This window comes from Heteronotia binoei, chromosome 7 (genome assembly GCF_032191835.1).
Source record: "Heteronotia binoei isolate CCM8104 ecotype False Entrance Well chromosome 7, APGP_CSIRO_Hbin_v1, whole genome shotgun sequence".
In the NCBI taxonomy this organism is placed as follows: domain Eukaryota; kingdom Metazoa; phylum Chordata; class Lepidosauria; order Squamata; family Gekkonidae; genus Heteronotia; species Heteronotia binoei.
Window position 1 is genome coordinate 107140984 of NC_083229.1, and position 22050 is coordinate 107163033.

At 46.2% G+C, this 22050-nt stretch overlaps 1 protein-coding gene across 1 annotated transcript; it reads right to left on the reverse strand.

Annotated features, from left to right (window-relative positions):
- Positions 1 to 14649: 14649 nt before the first annotated feature.
- On the reverse strand, positions 14650 to 21821 carry LOC132575406 (tubulin beta-2 chain). The gene is made up of 4 exons (XM_060244166.1): positions 21629 to 21821; positions 19771 to 19879; positions 19306 to 19416; positions 14650 to 15934 (listed from the first exon to the last, which is right to left on the reverse strand). The coding sequence occupies exons 1-4, from the start codon at positions 21683 to 21685 to the stop codon at positions 14874 to 14876; spliced, it is 1338 nt and encodes a 445-aa protein (XP_060100149.1). The 5' UTR covers positions 21686 to 21821; the 3' UTR covers positions 14650 to 14873.
- Positions 21822 to 22050: the final 229 nt, after the last annotated feature.

Below are 22050 nucleotides of genomic sequence, written 5' to 3' on the forward strand. Positions count from 1 at the left end.
ATCCAGTCCACAGCTTGTATAGAATAAGAATAGGAAGCCTACAATATAAACCAGTAGGTTATAATAGAAATGGGACTACAGTTCTTCTAATCCAGGAGGGAACTCCATCTTGATCCGAAAGAAATCTGCAAGTGACGCCAAGTCCTCTTCATAAACTAAGAAGGTGTATGTGAACATGTGTGTGGCTTACCAACAAGAGTTGTGCATTTTGAGCAAGAATTCTGACATCTTTCCTTTGTTAATTATTGTGTAAATTGTGTTGTGAGTATTGCATTTCCCATACACTCAAAGCACAATAGTTTTGTTTGAGAGAACCTGCTTCCTGCACAAGATAGCACGGTTGCTAACAGAACCAATGGAATGTGACTGAGTCAGTGCATATTACTTATGACACATGCAACACCCATTTCCTTCTCAACATGTTTTTATTATTCTGATTTTTATTGTAATACTTAAAAGTTTGCAATCAGGCTGTAGTAACATAGAACTTCTCACTTGGTACACTGAACAGGAAACACCCCCCCTCAATATTTATTTGTTTAAATGATATTTAGGATGCCTTCCTTACGAGGACTCAAGGTGGATCACATGAAATAAATCAACAACAATCAATAGAGTGGGACATCCAGAAACCAGTGCAATAGGATTTGACCTGCAGAGATCTGGAAACCAACTGGAGGTGAAGCACAAGTATTAACATGACACAGGCAAAGGCAAAAATGACATAGTAGGAAGGGTTGTGGCTCAGCAGTGGAGCATCTGCTTGGCATGCAGAAGGTCCCAGGTTCAATCCTCAGCATCTCCACTTAAAAGGATCAGGTGGGAGGCAATGCTAAATACCTCAGCCTGAGACCCAAGAGAGCTGCTGCCAGTCTGAGTAGACAATACTGACCTTGCTGGACCAAGAGTCTGATTCAGTATAAGGCAGCTATATATATGTAAGGAGGAGCCTGAGGGAACCTGAGCCTCTTAGCAAATAACTACCCAGGCTGTTAACCAGCTGTGACGGAAAGCTAGGGGTTAGCTTTCCATCTCAGACCCACATCCACTCCCTCAACCACCTCACTAGATCTTCAGAGGTGTCTATAGGTGTCTGTGACCGTTCAGGTCTTGACTAACTCACACTTGTCCCACACACACACAGCCCTCTTGGCTGGTTTTGTCGAGCTTGTAGTCTCTGGAAGACTTTCCCGCCACTGTCTCAAGCTCCTTCACAGAATCAGCTGTTCCCTCAGCCTCGGTCAGGCACGAACTGACCCTCTCAGTCTCTGTCAGGCCCCAACACTGACAGACTTCTGACAGGCCCCAACTCTGTCAGACACCACTGACTGAATGACTGCCTCAGCAGTTTCTGTCACTCAACCACTTTCCCTCCCTGAGAGCTCTGAGCACTTTGCCCCCACCCTCAGGTCACCTGACGCAGGCCCTGTGCGTCTTCAGTTTCTGGTTAACCCCTAGCTTTCCGTCACACAAGCATAAGGGGCCACAGTAACTTAAGATACTGCGGTGTGTTGAAGCTAGCATGGTTGCCACCAGTTTGTGCCAGCTGTACCCCTTTGTCTGAGCCAGAGGAAGTAGTGTTGGCAATGATACAGTGAGGCAGTGTGAGCTTTTTGGGGAGGGGCTGTGGCTCTGTGGTAGAATTCCTACTTTGCATGCAGAAAATCCCAGGTTCAGTCCCCAGCGTCTCCAGTTCAAAGTAGGTGATGTGAAAGATCTCTGCCAGAGACTCTGGAGAGCCAGTGCCAGGCTGAGAAGACAGTACTTGACTTAGATGGGCCAAAAGTCTGATTCAGCATAAGGTAGCTTCATGTGAGCCTTACAGCAATATATAGTACAAACTATACACCAGGGGCGTTTTCGCACTGACATTAATCGGTAGCGACGCCCCTCTTCACCGCGCAGGATCTGCGCGGATTTCGCACTAATTGCCGCGGAGCACCCGGAAGAGCCGGAAAGTCCCGCGGCTTTTGCAGCGCAAACGGAAACCGCCAAAAACCAGTTTCCATTTGCGCCGCAAAAGCCGTGGGACTTTCCGGCTCTTCCGGGTGCTCTGCGGCAATTAGTGCGAAATCCGCGCAGATCCTGCGCGGTGAAGAGGGGCGTCGCTGCCGATTAAGGTCAGTGCGAAAACGCCCCAGGAGTGGTCAAACTTGCTTAATGTAAGAGCCATATAGAATAAATGTCAGATGTTTGAGAGCCACAAGACATGAATGTCAGATGTTTGAGAGCCAGAAGGAAGGCAAATAGATGGGAGAGTGGAAAGAAGGCAACTTTAAATGCATTCTCCAAGCTGCCAGCTGACTTGGTTTGGAGAAGTAATTGAAAGAGAGAATCATGTTCTCCAAGCTGGCCAGTGGGGGCTTTGAGAGCCATACAATGTGTGTGAAAGAGCCACATGTGGCTCCCAAGCCACAGCTTGGCTACCCCTGCTGTACACAGTGGTATAGTTCTACTGTCCCTCATCCAAGCTTCTTTCAGAACCATATTGTTACCTATTTCCTGTGCAAAAATAATTCAGGTTACCATAGCTTGTGGAAAACCAGGAGGATGGGAACCCTTCTGACTTGATCAAGCAGACCATTCTATAAGGTGGGGGCCTCAGCACAGAGAATGGACATGGATGGGCAGTTGCTGATTTTGTCCATTGGCTGGGTGGCCCTGGTAAAAGGCACTGTGCCAATGAGCAAAGCTGCTGTGGCAGAATACTGAGGGAGAGGTGGTTCCACAGATATGAGGAGGGTTTTGTGTTTCATAACTATACCTTAAACCAATTCTGTCAAGGAGCATTTTCTCTAGCTAGATGGCATGTACTCCCTTCGGCAGTGCTGGAAGGAAGGTATAGAAGGATTCCTTTGTTAGAAAGGTCCAAGTGGGCAGCCGTGTTGGTGTGAAGCAGTAGAACAAAGTAGGCATCAAGTGGCACCTTTAAGACCAACAAAGTTTTATTCAGAATGTAAGCTTTCGTATGCATGCATACTTCTCCAGACGAGGGGAGAGGGTACAGTGGGCTGAAATACATGTAGTTGGTGGGTTAGGAGTGTAAACTGATGCAAAGGATCAAATGGCAAAATAGTGTAATAAATTGGAAGACCATTTGGTCTGGATAGCAATAAAGGGCAATAAAAGATAATAAAAGTTGCTTGTTAATTGCTGCTGTTGAAAGTCTGGTCCATGAGGAATTATTTGAACCAATCCAGTGCACAACCCTTGATGCCTATATCTGTCTCAAAGTGCCTCAACTAGATGGCTTATCCTTGCTCAAAGGCGTTAGATAAATCCAGAAGGAGGAACAAGGAGGCCTGACCTTTGTCTTAATTTAGACAACGTCATCAACTAAAGCTGGTAGGGTCCTCTCTGTCCCATAGCCTGGTCTAAAACCAGACTGAAAAGAATCTGGAGCAGATGAACTATACGTGAAGCTCTGGAGTTGGTCTGCTACTACTCTCTCAATCACCTTGCTCAGCAAGGTGATCGTTGGCTACATTATTTTCCAGTAGGGACATTTGTTTCTTTTTAGCAACATTTGGATAACCGCCTCTTTTAGTGGCTGAAAGTTCCCTGAGTTAGTGGGTGCGTTCACACGACACTAACTAATGTGTTTTACATCCAGATGTAAAACACATTAGTTAGTGTAGTGTGAATGCACCCAGTGATAGATTTACAACAGATACTAAGGAACTGTAGATATGGTCTTTATGTTATTTTAAAAAACAGGTTGGGCAAAGATCCATAGCGTCTTCACAGATCCCAGAAGTTTGTAAACATCCATCATGGAAACTGGGTCAAAGCAGTCCATAAATAGAACAGGCAGTGTATTTGGCATTCCTTCTGGTGGATCTTTATTATAATTGGCATATTTTTGTATTTTATCAGTGAAACACTCTGTAAACATCTCAGGATGAATTGTGTATTCCTGATGCAATGAAGGCTCAGCTTTAGAAATCAGCAGATGTTATACAACCTTGAAAAACTGGGATGCCTGTGAATTAGCTGATGCAACCGGAGCAGAGAAGTAACATTTCCTTGCCACCTTCACCATCCTTTCATTGGTCTCACAATGAACTCTATCAAATACTGAGTAAACACAGATAACAATTTTTATACCATGCATCCATGCTGGATTGTGGCAATATTTTCTTAACTGGGTAGAAGGATATTATCAAGTTACCTCAGAGCTACCGAAGGCCTGGTTCATACAGGAAGAAGAATGAGGTAGTAAAATTCCGAGACTATAGCAGGGGGAATCACATTTTGGAATATTCCTCCATATTAAAATCTTCCTACAATTAGAAAATTAACACAATAATCAAAAGGGGGTGAGGTGGGGGAGCTGTTAGAAGCTGGAGTTTTTATGTGAGGAAACCGGAGCTTTTTTTGAGCAGGAACGCACAGGAGTGCAGTTCTGGTTGGCTTGGCATCAGAGGGTGTGGCCTAATATGCAAATTAGTCCCTGCTGGGGGGTTTTCTACAAAAAGCCCTGTGTGAAACAATGGTGAATCAGGAATGTGGCCTAATATGCAAATGAATTCTGCTGGTTTTTTTCTACAAAAAAAGCCCTGGAAGAAACATTCAAAGGAAGAATCCACTACCTGCACTAGAAGATGATGATGTTGGATTTATATCCTGCCCTCCACTCCGAAGAATCTCAGAGCGGCTCACAATCTCCTTTACCTTCCTCCCCCACAACAGACACCCTGTGAGGTGGGTGGGGCTGGAGAGGGCTCTCACAGCAGCTGCCCTTTCAAGGACAACCTCTGCCAGAGCTATGGCTGACCCAAGGCCATGCTAGCAGGTGCAAGTGGAGGAATGGGGAATCAAACCCGGTTCTCCCAGATAAGAGTCCGCACACTTCACCATTACATCAAACTGGCTCTCCACTACCTCACTTTTCCAACAGGAAAAGGGGATGGAGAAAAATATCTAAAGAAAGGGCTGCAGTCCTCGCTACCATCTTAGAGCCACCTCATTGCCACATAGTACTCCCCCACATAGATGAATCAGGTCATTTAGCCCCACAGGCTCAAAACAGCTCTAGATTTTGGTGTAGGTTAGTCTTGCTGATGTTTACTTGAAACTTAAGCTGGTGTTTTCCATAGGGCTGACTTCCAAATTTTGTGCCTTTCTCTTTAAAACAATACATTGCCCTTTTAAACAAATAATGAGTTCCAGTTCTCTCAAGGTCACTGCTTCAGTGTTCACATACATATTTGCTTTTTAAACAGACACAATGACCATGATCCTAAACATACACATACCATACAACTAGAAAACTAGTTTGATGCAGTGGTTAAGAGTGGCAGACTCTAATCTGGAGAACCAAGTTTGATTCCCCACTCCTCCACATGCGGCTGCTGGGTGACCTTGGGTCAGTCACAGTCGCTAAGAGCTCACTCACCCCATTTACCTCACAGGCTGTTGGTTGTGGGGAGAGGAAGGGAAGGACACTGTAAGCTGTTCTGAGACAACAGTGTATGTCAGCATAAGCCTGCATGGCATAGAGCTATATTTAAAAAACTAAGTTAAGGGACCGTGACACACTACTCACTCAAAATACCATGATTCAGCATTTGAGGTGTAGTCAGAAGCAAGCTCTACTGCTGATATACAGCAACACATCACACCAATGTAGGTGTCAAAAGATAAGGGCTCTTTTAAAAACAAAATGATAAGGGTTCCTTTGAGAAATCCTATAGATGCAGTCAGGGGTCGTTTTGTAGAAAAATAGGTGATGGAGCTCTACTGCTGAGGGCTTCTAGTGTCCTGGCCCCGCTGGTGGACCTCCTGATGGCACTTGAATCTTTTTGACCACTGTGTGACACAGAGTGTTGGACTGGATGGGACATTGGTCTGATCCAACATGGCTTTCCTTATGTTCTTACCAGGGATTGTTATGCAGCTGCACTTACTGTTCAGTGGACAAGGAAGGCAGGTAGATGAGGAGGAGGAAGGGGAACTCTCAGAAAGGTTCAGGAACTGTGCTCCTGTGAACTCCTGCTGAATTCAAGGCCTGGATGCAGCCCAGGTATTACAGATATGGGGAAGAGGGAAGCTGTGAATCCATCTTTACCATGTAACTACTGTCCCTGAAGAGAATTAGTTTGTGGAGAAAGTACTGCAAACCGCCAGATTCTTCTAGCCTCCCACTTCTGAACAACATGCTACAAGGCAAAGTGAATCAAATCCATTGTGGTTAAAGAGATTAACATAAAAACTGACTCTCTGGCAGGATTGGAAGAACCTGTTTGGAATGTTTAGATCTGCCGAGTGAGAAGAACACCCAGAAGGAGGCTAGGCTTATTGTTGCCCTTTGCTGCTCCCAGCCTCCCTTTGTGGCAGCCTCAATTCCTTCCACTTGGACCATATTTAATCCTTCTGTAGAACAGGCACATTTTTAGGTATCCCTTTGTCTAGGTAGACCAAGGTTGGTTATAGTTATTCAGGGCCCTGGGAAGGGTACTACTGATTTGCACCACCTCTTCCAGGGCAACTCTAGTGACCGTTTGTTTAAACTATGCATTATATGGCCCTTAGCAAAGAACGTTGCCTACCACGTATCATGTACTTGTGTTTCCAGGATTAAAATCATCATGTGCAGCCCCTTTCCCCTTGAAAAGTAGTGGGGCAGATGCTATCATGATTCCAGCATAGCTCTTTTATTAGCAAAAACCCAAAAGAACATACACGCAGCTAGCTGCAACGATGTACACAGAAACTCCATCCAAAACGCACCTCCAGCAATAAATAACCCAACAGAAAAGCAGGCACTTGGAACCCTCATTTGCATGGGCTTCATTCAAATGAATATTATCTAATTGGCTGGCTCAGCAAGGGCGGCCACTGTCACTGTAGCTGCAAAGAGCCTCTCAAATAATGGACTTCATTCAAATGGATATTACCTGAATGGCTGGCTTAGCAAGGGCAGCCAATCTGAATGCAGCTGCATGGAGCCTCTCTTCATTTGAACCTCCCAGGACACTACATCCTCTTTTCCAATAGTAACTGAGGAGTCAAATATCTTACTACGTCCCACTGAAAACGAGCAATTACCCAATAAAGAACGCTTAAAATATGTTACTCAGGTTTCTAGCAGAAAGAACAACAGTCCTGTGGCATCTTAAAGACTAACCAATAGTTTTAGTTTTAAACTGATAAATGTATTATGGTTTTATATGTTTGATGGAATGATTGTTTTTATGATACTGTAAGCCGCCCTAAGTCCGCTTGCGGAGAGGGCGGGATATAAATGCAAAGTAATAAATAAATAATAATAAATAAATAACCAGTTCTTATTCAGCATGAACAAAGTGAAAGTTTATGTTAGAATCAAAATTTATTCATCTTAAAGGTGCACAGGACCTACATTGAATTTCATTTGCCACATTGTTGCTTTTGGGATGTGGAGGAAACAACAAACTCCTAGTTCTGTTTGACTGAAGGCCTCTTTATTAACTGTGACTGTGGGGCAGGTAACTTGACTGTTGGCATAAGGAATAACAATACTTAACTAAGCTAATTTCTAGAGCTCTAGGCCAGGGTTGTCATGGCCTGGCCCTGCACTCCAGCAGGCTGCTAGCAGGGAGACTGAGAAGAGAGGCACCGAGCCCCTCCTACTTGCCTGCTTGCTTTGATGCCTACTCTCAGGCCTCCGAAGGGTACCTCTTAAAGAGGTGTACATGACAGTTGCCCATTATCCTAATCTGCAGAGATCTTCCTGGAGCTCTTCACAGTCACCTTCCTGAATAATTTTGTTCATTTGGAAATTTGGAGCTACATTACTCACTCCCAATTCCAGATCATTTATGAACAAATTTACTAGCATGGCATCCAGTGCTGATTCTTGTGGGGCCCCAGTGCTTGCTTCCCTCCATTATGAGAACAGTTTTTCCAGTAGGGGTCCCAACCCTCCTGCTCTAGCGGAGGACCCCAGGTTTTCGAGCCTCTTCCCCCGCTCCCCCAAAAAACGGAAGCGGGGGGAGAAGCGGCATCCTCCTGCTGCTAGCGGCGTCGGGGGCTGCTGGGGAGGATGCTGGGGGTGAACAGCATCACCGGCGGGGGTTGAGGGAGCCGCCTGCGCTCGCGCTCCATGTGCTCCTCATCGGCGGCTGTGCTGCTGGAGGCGGCTGACCACGCGGTCGGTGTAAAGGACGGGCTTGAGGGTGCCCGAGCGCTGCAGCCAGCCGTAGCAGAACGTCTCCACGCCCCGCCTGTTGCGCCCGTAGCGCTCACGCACCCTCAAACCCGTCCTTTACACCGACCGCGTGGTCAGCTGCCTCTAGCAGCACAGCCGCCGCCGCCCCCCCAAGTCCCAGCAACCCCAGGTGAGTGAGCGCCCTGCCCTGCCCCGCCGCGGCACGGGAGGGAGGGAGGCCGGGGGGATGGAGCTGCCGAGGCCTGGTGGGTTGTCCTTGCCGCCCTCCCTTCTCTGCTGCCTTCGCAGCTTCCCCGAGACGGGGCGGGCGGCTTCTGCGGCCGCACACCGTCCTCGGAGGCCCAGTTGTCCAGCGGTGTTTCCTGCAGAAACTGCTGGAAGAGCAGGGCCGCCTCTTCTCGGCTTCATTTTAGCTGCTCCTCCGAGATGGGCTCAGCCTGAGCCCATCTCGGAGGAGCAGCTACGGTGAGCGGAGAACAGGCGGCAGCAGCAGCCGTCCCCCCCCTCCCCCTAGCTCCACCCCAGTGTCTCCTGGCTCCACCCCCAAAGTCCCCAGATATTTCCGAAATTGGACTTGGCAACCCTATTTTCCAGCTCTTTGCTTCCTACTGTTTAACCAAATTTTTAATCCATGGCAAGAACCTAGGGTTGCCAAGTCCAATTAAAGAAAAATCTGGGGACTTTGGGGGTGGAGCCAGGAGACTTTGGGGGTGGAGCCAGGAGACATTGGGGGTGGAGCCAAGAACAAGGATGTGACAAGCATAATTGAACTCCAAGGGAGTTCTTGCCATCACATTTAAAGAGACAGCACACCTTTTAAAATGCCTTTCTTCCATAGGAAATAATTAAGGATAGGGGCACCATATTTTGGGGCTCATAGAATTGGACCCTCTGGTATTTTGGGGAGAGGCACTAGATGCTATATGAAAAATTTGGTGCCTCTACCTCAAAAAATAGCCCCCCCAGAGCCCCCAATACCCACGGATCAATTTCCTATTATTCCCTATGGGAATCGTTCTTCATAGGGAATAATAGAGTGCCTAGTAGACATTTCCCTCCCCCCCACGCTTTCTAAAGGGGGGGAGGGCCTCCAAACTAGGGAATCCCCTGCCCCCTCCCTCTCTCTCACACACACACACACACTTACCAGATCTTCCTCCAGACAACTCTACTTCCTGTGAAAACAAAAGCAAAGAAAGGGAGGGGCCGTTCTCAGAAGCCCTTTCTGCTTCCTGCCCAGCCTTAAAGGGGCAGACATTTTGCAAATGGCTCAGGAGCTCTACAACATGAAGCCTAAAGGTATGTTCTCCCCCCCTCCCCCCCTACCCCCGCTTCCAGAGTTTTGAAGAGCGGGAGATGAGGCTGCGAACCCAGAAGTCTTCTGCCAGAGCGGGAGGTTTGGGAAGCCTACAAGAACCATTCTCTTACTCCATGACTGCTAAGGTTACTTGTGAATCTTTGGTGAGACACCTGGTCAAAACCTTTTGGAAGTCTAAGTATATAATTTTTGCAGGATCATCATTATCTACAGGCTTGTTCACTTTCTCAAAGAACTCCAAAAGGCTGTTGAGGCAGGACTGGGGATGTGTGCCGGGGTGGGGTGGAGAAATGGGACATTTTTCAGATCCGAATTTCATGGAGGGCCTAATTATCAGTATTCTAGATAACTGAGGCATCCAATACAGAATCTGAATACCAAACCTTTTCTGGAGGGATCTTTCCAAAATTATTCAGGTCCATTATGCTCTGTGTGGAATATATATATATACATATTTTGGGGGGGACGCACTGGAGAATCAGTTTTTGGGGCAAATGATACCAAAATTGCAGTGGAGTTGGTGCTGCCTATCCCCTGAATCCCCACCATTGGCCATGCTGGCTGGGGCTGATGGGAGTTGTAGGCAAAAACATCTGGAGAGCTACCGTTGGCCACCCCTGCCCTGAAGAATCCCCATGTTCAAATGAAGGGTCCAGTTCTATGTGCTCCTGAACAAGGTACCCCCAACCATCTTCCAGTGTTTCCTATGGGGGAGGGGAATCCATGATTTCTCCAGTGCAAATAATAGCCAAACACACACCATTGGCCAAAAGTCTACCAATGGAAACAGGAACAACAAGCCAATGAGCATCCTATCAGAACCTCAGATTAATGTGGCAAGCATACCACATCTAGTGTCAAACCAGAGTCTCTAAACGGAACCAATTGAGGCAAGGAAAGAGGGGACGGCCCAACAGAACCAATACCAAATAAAATAATTCCAGTAGACACAATCTGCATGCTCTCAAGATCCTATTTGCCTGTGAGAGCTGCCATCCTACCCCCTGCTGTTGCCTAGAAAACATGCAAAAAGCAAAATAAAACAAAAAATCTCCGCCAAATTTGGAGTTTTAGATTGCCAGTCCCAAATATTCCTGGCATTGACTGGGATTCTCTCATGTATGTTGGGATCCAATACACACACAGATAAGGGTTTTTTGGGGGGTTTGATCAGGTGGGCAATGGTATACCCCCCACTTTTAAGTAACGCTTATGGCCTGTATTTCCATCCATATCGCTTCTTTTGGGGAGTTCATTACCCAAATGCTCTCTTCGATACCTCCCTCAACATTTCCCCCTTTTAAGCTTATTTATCTAGGCATGACTGTATTCCACCGATTGTTTCCATTCCTCTATGTTTCTGAAACATCCACTAGATCCAAATTGTTCCTGAGCACCAAGCACTCCAGCTCCCCCATCTTGGCTCAGAGGCTTCTAGCATTGGCATACAGACACTTATAACATGTTTCCCTCTCTACAACCTTGCCTCCCTTGGCCTCACTGTCTCTGCACAAGGCCCTCTCTCTCCCAAGTTCTATTGTGTTCCTACCAATATTACCCCAATTGGAACTCCCTAGCTTCTGTTGACTTTTCAATTGGGATTAGTGAAAAAGCTGCTCTGCCACCTTTTTATATTAAGTGTCAGCAGTGTGATTCCCTTTTGGTTCAAGTGAAACCCACCTCTTGTGCAACTTTTGTGTATCTCGGGAAGTTCCCCAGCGTCTATCAAATCTACACCCTTCCTTCTGGTACCGCTTTGTCATCTACCATTACACCCCCAATCTGTGCCTGTCTAGCTGGTCCTGTGTGTGGAACTGGTAGCAGTTGTGAGAAAGCTACTTTTGAGGTCCTGGATCGTCCTGGCCTCCCAGTCTCCCTGACAGCAGAAGAGCAGAACTGTTCTAATAGAGAAGAAGAGATTGGATTTATTGGAGTCTGAGTAACTTACAACCTCCTTTCCCTCCCCCCTCCCCACAACAGATACCCTGTGAAGTAGGTGGGGCTGAGAGAGCTGTGACTGAAACTGCTCGAGAGAACAAGCTGTGACAGAGTTATAACTGTCACAAGGTCAAGCCATCAATTGCATGTGGAAAAGTGAGAAATCAAACCCAGTTCTCCCAGATATGACTCCACTATACCACTACATCAAACTAGCTCGTTAATAGGTCCCTGAAGATCTCATTCACATAATCCTCTTTCCCTCAGCAACCCAAGCCTCAAGGGAACAAAACTGTCCCTTGAGAGCCAAGAGCTTCATGCATCGAGCACATAACTATAATTTTTGCCCAGTTGGCAGAGATAATTGTACATATGGCATTCCTTGCAAAATATTGTATATCCCTTCCCCCTGCTAGCTTTCTAATTTGTTTAAAGGTGTTTTAGGGTTGAAATAAGTGCTTACCTGAGTCTGTGAGGATTTCAATAGCAGTAGGATACTATGGCATACCACCTTCATTGCTTGTAAATTCTTTCTCAAAAAACTCAAGACTGCAGGGGTTCTCACCCATTCCCCCTCAGTCTCTCTCACTAAACTCCGAAGCTCAACCAATCTTTTAGAAGCCCTGTTTGAAAGCACTGGATGCAAAACCCCAGTAACCCAGTGTGCCTTTTAGAGGCATACCTTTGATGGACTCTCTTTTGTTAGGAAATTAGGAAACATAAAAGGGTTTTTTTTGTGTCTTGGTCTCTGCCTTACAACTTTGTTGTTCAAGTGCATAATTTATGTTCACAATCCAGGCACATTATATTCACAGAAGAATTCCAAGATTTCATATATATAAATGTGATGATAGCCTCCATATGCTATAGAAATGTGAAAGCTATTGATGTGCGATTGAAAGGTGAGATTGGCCTTGAAGAAAACTTTGAAATGGGATTACAGCTGGCAGCCTGTCCCCTCAACACCTCTTAGCTGATTATTACAAAGATTTACAACCTTACTTCCAACATGGATTTTTAAATTATCAATTTATTGTGCATTTATTTGAACTGATACTCTGTAAAATGTGATTATCTCTGATTTCTTAGTATTTAAATTTTGGTGTCAGCAATGTGAAATAAATCTCTATAATGATGTAATTTTTTTTACATGCTACGTTGGAGGCCTGTACTTGGTACTTTTTGTTGGATTGGTTACTACTATATCCAGTAGTCATACTAGAAACCTTTGTCAGAGCTCCTCATTGTTGAAAACCTGAGAACAGCAGCTGGCTGGGGCTTAAGAAACATCTAGACAAGAGACTAGTTTCAAATAATCTGATTTATTAGATATGCAATATTGGGGAGAAAATATTCTGTATTATAATTCCTGTAACTATGCAGAATTGGCTCTCTGCTGGGGATTCTGAGGAAAGCTGATTTTTGTCTGAGGGTGAGCTATAGGAAGTGTAAGAGGTAAAAAAGAGAATGGAAACAGAAAGGATCTGAAGAGAAGCAGGAGTGTTCTGTGCAGAGGACACAGGGGCTGGGTGAAAGCCAAGAGCTTTCCAAGGTAAGAGAAGCAGCATCACCACAGCCAGCCAATTTTTAAGAAATATCAAGTCTGAGACCTGCTCTGTTGTTCCACCTTTAAATTGTATTGTCCCATTTCTCATGTGTGCCCTACGTTAGACCCACCCCTCCTTGTAGCATAAACCCTAGGCTGCATCCAGCAAGCTTTGTAATTCAACATCACTTCTTTAGATATGAAGATATGAATCTGCCTTATACTGAATCAGATCTTTGGTCCATCAAAGTCAGTATTATCTTCTCAGATTGGCAGCGGCTCTTTCTCCAGGGTCTCAAGCTGAGGTTTTTCACACCTATTTGCCTGGACCCTGTTTTGGAGATGCCGGGGATTGAACCTGGGACCTTCTGCTTCCCAAGCAGATGCTCTACCACTGAGCCACCATCCTTCCCCCAACCTCCAGCCCCCAACCCCATAATCATTAGCACAGAGTTTGTTGGTCCATCCTCTCCCCACCCCCGCTCCACCAGAAGAACTGGTTAGATCCAACCTCCTATTAGTATTTTGCATTCTATTTGTGATGAGGAGGAAGTGCCTAAAGGGTCTGGGGAGCTGTTTCAAAGTTATTTTGCCTACTAATAATTCTCTCTTTGTTAGGATTTGAGGAAGACAGTGAGTTGGATGCAACACTACTTGACACCCCTACTCTGGGCTTCATTCACCAACCCAGGTCCCATCATTTCTTCCCTCATCTGGGGTTGATGGGAGAAACCAGGGCTACACTCTTTTCCATGGAAGGTGTATGTCACTGTATGGTGGGGGGAAGAAGTGAAAAAACAAAGCTCTTTCCATACCTGGCTGCTTCTAGACAACATCTGCATTTCCTGGATAATGCACACAAGATACAATCAGCCACAGAAGAAGCCCAGCTTCCAAAATATACTCAAGTGCCTGTAAGGGTCACATCACTATTGCGATAGGTAGTTTACCTTTAAGAAGAAAGGAAACCTCCCATACTGGCACTGTTATACAGAAGATATGGATGAAGGGATGACTCAATGCTCCCCTCCTATACATGGCTGATACAAATAGCCCTATGTCTAGCCTAAGCAGCAGCATTTTATCTACTGATTTGTTCACCATGTCACAGTTTCTTGGTTGGCCATTGCTATTCTGTCTAAAAAAAAGTCACAAATTTGCATCTTCCCTATCAGGTAGGAGTTAGCAACAGGTGTGTGTTTTTCAATGAACTCAGAAAACGACTGAACTAGAAGCAATAGCTTCAGTAATAAACTGGAAAAACCAAATAAATACTTTTTTAAAAAGGAAGTTTACATCCTTAGAAACCTTTCAACCATGTAATTGTAGATCTAAGCATATGGCTTTTGAAGCCCACTTCTTCCTTGTCTAGTTTGCTTGAAGACAATAAATCTTCAATCTCAAGACCTATTTGTCTGCCACTAAATAAATTTGATCAAGAAATACAATGAGGCTTGTTAACTTGCCCAGCTTTTCAAAAAAGGCATTTTCAGTAAGGATTGCTATGAACAGGGAGAGAGGCACGCAACCCACAAGGCTTAGAAATTTCTTCAAAACAACTGCCTACTTACTTGCTGGCATGATCACGTTTACACAGAGGCAGAAGTAACTTAATAATCAGTTTTCTGGCATCCCTTGAATTCACTCCAGCGCTGCTCTGTAGTTTTATGAGAGAAGAAAAGAATCTGGACACAGTTGTGAAACACAAATGCCTTTTATGTTTGAGATCAGACATTTAGACACAAGACTTTTTTTCAGAAGGTTTTTGCAACTACTGTTACATAAAGAGGCAAGGTCACAAAAACTGCTGACAGAGGCAACAGTGAACAGCACCAAGAATAATGGGAAAGCATGCATCAGTACAGCTGAACAGATCTCACTCTGAACATTAGTCCAATTGCATTGAAACTACTCCAGTCCTAAGCCTCATCCTCCTCTCCTTCCTCTTCAAATTCACCTTGCTCATCAGCTGTGGCATCTTGATATTGCTGGTATTCGGAGACCAGGTCATTCATATTGCTCTCGGCCTCCGTGAACTCCATCTCATCCATGCCCTCGCCGGTGTACCAGTGCAAGAAGGCCTTGCGCCTGAACATGGCCGTGAACTGCTCTGAGATTCTCTTGAACAGCTCCTGGATGGCGGTGCTGTTGCCAATGAACGTGGCGGACATTTTGAGGCCCCGCGGTGGAATGTCACAGACGGCCGTCTTCACGTTGTTGGGGATCCATTCCACAAAGTAGCTGCTGTTTTTGTTCTGGACGTTGAGCATCTGCTCATCCACTTCCTTCATGGACATCCTGCCCCGGAAAATGGCGGCCACCGTAAGATAGCGGCCGTGGCGTGGGTCGCAGGCTGCCATCATGTTTTTGGAATCAAACATCTGCTGGGTGAGCTCTGGCACCGTCAGGGCACGGTATTGCTGGCTGCCACGGCTAGTGAGGGGAGCAAAGCCGGGCATGAAGAAGTGTAGGCGAGGGAAAGGGACCATGTTGACTGCCAGTTTACGAAGGTCAGCATTCAGTTGGCCAGGAAACCGGAGGCAGGTGGTCACCCCGCTCATGGTGGCAGAGACCAAATGGTTGAGATCCCCGTAGGTAGGAGTTGTCAGTTTCAGGGTGCGGAAGCAGATGTCATACAAGGCCTCGTTGTCGATGCAGTAGGTTTCATCTGTGTTCTCCACCAGCTGATGGACCGAAAGGGTGGCATTGTACGGCTCAACCACTGTGTCTGAAACCTTGGGAGACGGCATGACGCTGAACGTGTTCATGATGCGATCTGGGTACTCCTCCCTAATCTTGCTGATGAGAAGCGTTCCCATGCCGGATCCAGTGCCGCCACCCAGGGAATGGGTCAGCTGGAAGCCTTGCAGGCAGTCGCAGCTCTCAGACTCCTTCCTTACCACATCCAACACAGAGTCTACTAGCTCAGCTCCCTCTGTGTAGTGGCCCTTGGCCCAGTTGTTCCCAGCACCACTCTGGCCTAGAGCAAGGAGAAAAATGCAGGATCATCAGATGGTATTTCTCTTGCTTGAGTTCACGTACAGTAAACATCTTTTGAAGATAGAATTTTATGGTTCAGCTCACAGTCTGAAACCTTCTGAGATGATACTACACCGTATTAATACGGAATATGGCTTACAAACAGGAATGTAAGGATTCATGGAGAATGGGCCCATCAATGACTACTAACCATACTTAGGGATGGGAATTAACCAGGATAATGTAGTTTGGCTTGGGACATGCCCAATTTGCAAACCATGGAGTGTCATGGATTTTTAGCTGCCTTCCAAATCAGTCTGGTTTGTGAGGCAGTAGAATGCCCACTGTGTGTTAGAGACACTAAACTCCCCAGGGGTTTCTGGCTGTCTTCTACCTTCCCTCCATGTTTGGTGAGGATTTGGTTTAAGGGGTCTGAGTTACTCCCCCACCCCACCCCCAAAGGTGCCTCAGGAAAGTGCCTTCTGCAGAAATGACTGTGAGCCAGTTCATGCCCATCTCTAGGCATGATGTCTAAAGGGGACCCTGACATTCAGAGGCAATTAACCAGACCAGTGGCAAGAAGCAACAGCAGGAGGAAGTCTCAGTCTCTGTATCAGTCCTCGACAGCAACTAGTTGGCAGCTATGCAAAATAGGATTAGATGAGCACTGGCCTTATCCAGCAGGGCACTTCTTATAAACCTAAAACATGGTTTAGGTTGGGGAATTTCTAAAGCACAGCTTTCCACCTGGGATCGTTAACACAAGGGTTGATGTTTGCATGACGTTTATCAGGGTATTTCTGAAAGGCTTACAGTGTACCAACCATGCAAGTATAGACTTGGCCTTGGAATGATTTTGTGCCTCCTTGATTCCCTGATGGAGGTAGTTAGGATGAAAATAATGAATAAAACACAAATACTCCAGGGATGTTAGGGTGACATTGTGCAGCGCAGCCTCTTCCAGAAAGAAGATGCCCCTGCCCAATTGGAGAAACAGTCTTCAGCAAGTACCCCAGGGTGGGGACAGGTTGATTTCCTCTATAAAGATTCACCTGAAGTTCAAGGGGCTGTAGAAAAGCATATGCTAGTAAGGAGGAGGAGCACCTGGATTATGCTGACTGGGGTTGGGGGTTGCAAGTGAATAATGTTTTACCTAGTCTGAAGAACATGGGATATGCTACTCCTGACACCTCCCTCCCTCAAAGTAATCTAAAACCATTCTCTAGGGCAGGGGTGTCAAACTCATTTGTTATGAGGGCCAGATCTGGCATAAATGAGACCTTGTCGGGTCGGGTCATGTTGGGCTGGGCCTTGTGTGTACCTATTTAAGATTAGAAAGCAGAGATATAAACTTTATAAAAGACATAAACACAACTAATTTTTAAAAAAACCCTTAAAACATGCTTAAAACTTTAGCATTTGTTGGTCTTAAAGGTGCTTTCTTTGTATTTCTCCCATGGGATCCAGGGAACTGGGCAAAAGAAGTTCTGGCTCTTTCCTTCTTTCCCCAGGGGACTAGGAGGGAAAGGAGCCTCAGCAAATAGAAGGGAGGCTTAGCTCTGTAGCTCCACGATTGAGAGAGCCTGGCAAAACAAGTTCTGCCTTCTCCCCCCTTCCTCCCCAAGGGAGGAGCCTCAGCCTATGGAGAAATAGAGGCTTTGCTCTGTAGCTTCTGTGCGATTGAGCAAGCCTTGCAAAACAAGCTGTTATGCAAAAGGAAGCAAGAGAGAGAGAAGGAAGCAGATGACAGCCAGTCACTTGAGGGCCTGATAGAAGTCCTCCAGGGGCCTAATTTGGCCCCTGGGCTGCATGTTTGACACCCCTGCTCTAGGGTCTGAACATAAGCAAAATTCAGTCTTTACTTTTCTGGTTTAACCTGTGTTTGTTTCATGGCGAAAAGATCATCTTTCATGATGTTATCCATAAGGTACCTGATGACATACAAGTACAGGAATGGCTCACCCATGTCACTTCAGGATACATGCAAGAGCTGTTCCTTCAACTGCTACTCTGGACATGTTTATTCAAATCCAGCACAATTTTCTCCAGGCATCTTATCCCTATCCTAAAAGCTATACAAGAAACAAACTGAGAATTCTTATATAGACACCCATAATGTAGGCAATGAACACATCTGTTTTTTTCAGGACATGTCTGTTTATTCTGATTTGTGTGCAGGTGATGAGAAAAACTACAGGAGGTAAAAAGAAACAGATCGGAGAAGAGCTAGGCTCAGTTCTTAACGTTCAGTTGAAACAAAAGGTGTTGAACCCTTCAAAAATGGAAAATTACAAGGAACTGGAAACTGAGCAAATCTGAGCAAAACTATTGCCCCAGAAATAGTAAATAAAAAGCATGATGGGCAATTGAGACAGGCCCTGCTAAAATGAGGATCATATTTTAAAATCTGAGTTCTTATAAAAGGGTTTCAGTTCTGAAGGCATTCTGCTAAATAGCTACATTCCTCCAGGCACGCGATGAGAATGGTGTTCGCCAAATGACAACTGACTTGTTTAGAAACAGAAGGATAAAAATAATGGTAGACCTCAGCTAATAAACTTACCTTTCTTTGTTTCAAAGAACAGTCAACTTACCAGGTTAGAGTTGTCCCATGCATATGTTCATGCTTTGAATGCTTGTGATGGAAAACCATTGCTAACTTGATAGCTCTGGGACTTTGAGCATCAGGAGGTCCAATAAAGGTATCACCTAACTTCATGTCCTATAAGACCACTTCCCTTAATAGAATGAATGCACCCAGCCCCTCCCAAAACCAGAACCACATTTTGTGTCAAACTATTTCCCCTTCCTTCCCCGATCCAACAAACTCAGAGCAACATGCATGGAATGATATACCCATAACCTCATGAAAGCACAAGCCCCACCCTGTGGCTACTTCAAGGTCCACGTGAAGATCTGAAAATAGGTTTCTCTGGTTAGGTCCAACACTGTATCTACTAGATCATGGGTGGCCAAACTGTGGCTCAGGAACCACATGTGGCTCTTTCACACATATTGTGTGGCTCTCAAAGTGCCCACCACCCCTATCAGTTGGCTTGGAGAAAACATTTCTCTCTTTAAATCACTTCTCCAAGCTAAGCCAGCTAGTGACTTGCAGAATGCACTTAAAGTTAAAGTCGCTTTCTTTCCACCTCTTCCTCCCCCCATCTATTTGCCTTCCTTTCTTCCCTCAAACATCTGACATTAATGTCTTGCAGCTCTCAAACATCTGACACTTATTCTATGTGGCTCTTATGTTAATCAAGTTTGGCTACCCCTGACAGATCAAGCTGGTTGTCTCTCCAGACACTCAACCACAGTATTTAAGGGTCACTTTGTCATTGCACAACACCTAAACCAAAAAGTACATACCAAAGACAAAGTTGTCAGGTCTAAAGATCTGGCCAAAAGGTCCAGACCTGACTGAATCCATCGTGCCTGGCTCCAAATCCACCAGGATGGCACGGGGTACAAATTTGTTACCTGTGGAAAGAAACAAAAGCCAGCATCACAGTCCTGTTGTCAGAGAATTTTTTTTTAAAAAGGAGCAAGGCAGCTCCTGTAGTCTTGGCAACCTCATTACTATTCACTGGAGACACTCAGCTACTCTCCAGACAGATAAAAGAAGGGGGAGGTGCTGATTTAAAGGGGACATGCTAATGAATCAAAGGGCCTGAATTTTAAGCAGGCAGGAGGGCTCTGTGAAGAATTTCCCACAACTCTTTAATGGGGCTGCCCTGTCAGCAATTCAGCATGCAATGATCTGAGGCTGTAACATCAAGCCCACTACTTTTTTGTTTTGCAGAATTTTATCTTCAGGGTTTTTAAACAAGTTACCAGTGGCTTCATTGTAGTAGACGTTGATCCTCTCTAGCTGAAGGTCACTGTCTCCGTGGTAGCTGCCGGTAGGGTCAATGCCGTGCTCGTCGCTGATGACCTCCCAGAACTGGAATGGGATTATGGAGAGCTATAACAACTGCTGCTGAAATGCCAAAGAAGCCCACCCAACACATGCTGCGGATAGCACGCCTCGTCTAAATTTTGCTATCTGTGCAGCAGGCTTCCCCAAAGAAAGCTGCAATTCAAACCACAGGCACCTTTCCTCACGGCTCTGCTGAACTAGGGGGCTCTCTTCGAACAAAGAAATGGCAAAGGGGGAACAATAGAAAGACATGGTTGGCGATAGGCAGCTCCCCATTCTCATCTGCACACTAATCAATAGAGATGTTCAGCACTTAAATATCAGACCATCAGGCTAAAAATATTTTCTGAACACTTGCGCACCACTAGAGCTGAGACAGCCGCGGAGCTGCATCTTTCCCATGGTAACACCCAGTTGCAGGGAGGGAAGAAGAAATGGCAACTGGAGTGTTTAAATGCCCTTAATCTCCACACTAGTGGGATCAGCAAGGTCTTCTTCCTCCTGGCCCCCTCTCTCAATCACAAGACTGGATGAGAACCATCATTTTCTTAGCAAAGCAACGGGAGAAGCCTGCTTTTCCACCACCCAATTAGTGCCAAGAGGGTATTTTAGACCTCCAAGAAAGAAACCCTCATTTTAATGTGAGCCAAGATCATCTCTTGAGAGGTCTGGAACATTTTCAGAACAGAAGATTGCCCGAGATAAGGGTCCTGGGCTACTTTTGCACAAAATGCACGGTAGTAGAAGACTGAAAGAGCAGCTCCATTCGCTTGGGAGGAGAGGGCTAGCAACTGGAGACAGCAGGGTGCCTCCCAAAGACATCTTGGAAAAGGCAATTCTCCTACAATAGCTGGATCCTCAAGGCTATAATTGCCATCCCTTTCTAAAGCAAACACCCCTCACCACTCTTCTACACCAAAGCCTCCAGAAGACTAACTTATATAATAAACCCTTTGATTTAAACGTTGCTTAACATTGTCTGGTATAGGCTGACAAAAGATCATTACACGCCTTAGCCCCAATACGGGCTGCTACCCTACAGCAAGAGGCTAAAAAACCCTCGAGAAATGAAATGTAGCAAGAAGCAGCCACCGTACACAATACAGTTACAGTATTTCTTAATGTTGTAAGAGGACTGGAAGACCACTTACTAACATTATCCGGAAAGCCATGGGAACCTCATACATGCAAATATCTTAAAGTTGAAAACAATAGCAGCAAATAGATTTATTTGCAGGCTTGGTGCACCTATAGAAAACTCTCTCCCTCTGTAGCAGAACATGCAGGAGGGCGTGGTCGGGACTTAAGAGCAACCCCCCCCCCCCTACTTTGTCTAGGCGAGGCAGTCCGACCACCCTGCTCTCAACATCCTAGCTGGGGTCAGTGGATTGTCTCCTGCCGTCGGGCAAAGACTGTAGCAATTGTCACCGCTCACACAAAGCCCCCTTTTCGAGCTATCGCGTGCCGCCAGCTTCCATTGCCTTTTTCGGGTGCAGTCCGAGTACCACACCTGACCCGCATCCCTGCAGAGACCGAGGAACAAAAGAAAAGGCTGCATTGACATGGTTCCCCCCCTCTCCCCTTTACAAAACAGCTCGAGGAAGAAACAAATGATAAAGAAGGCACACTCAAGCAGCAAGGCAAGCTCAACAGCTTTGCACCTATTAATGACCACTGATTACCCAAAGGCGAACCCGCACAATGGCTAGCCTAGCCCCTATCCCCGCAACCGCAGAGGCGCCACCCCCCTCGAGTCCCTGAGCCCCCAGGTACCTTGGCGCCGATCTGGTTCCCACACTGGCCGGCCTGGATGTGCACAATCTCACGCATGGCTGCAGCTCGGCTCACACCCACCACTCACTGGCCCCTTCGACGACGGCCGCCGCCACACCCGCGCAGCCGCGCTCCCGCTCGCTCGCAACACCGGCAGCAGCAGAGAAACAGGGGCGGCTTCGCCGGGCTCTTTTATTGGGTCGGAGGCTCCGCCCCTTTCCTTTCAAACCCCGCCCCCTTTCCATTCCCGTCCCGCCTCCGGTCCTTGGGTGATGTAATGGAGGGAGAGGCTCTGGAGAAAGACTCGGGTCTGCTCGGTTAGGGAACCCTGTTTAAGAAAGGTGAATGTGGGTGGGGTACTAAAAGGACAGCCCTGCCCAGCCAGAGGCTCGCCAGCGCACTCCCCCTTCCCCACCGCCAGC

Bases quoted from the DNA above. Each gene is read 5' to 3' on its own strand.
- LOC132575406 (XM_060244166.1), bottom strand. From the start codon at position 21,685: ATGCGTGAGATTGTGCACATCCAGGCCGGCCAGTGTGGGAACCAGATC. The intron at 19,880-21,628 runs GTACCTGGGGGC...ATCCCATTCCAG, and splicing joins GGAACCAGATCGGCGCCAAG to TTCTGGGAGGTCATCAGCGA. The intron at 19,417-19,770 runs GTAACTTGTTTA...TTCTTTCCACAG, and splicing joins CTACTACAATGAAGCCACTG to GTAACAAATTTGTACCCCGT.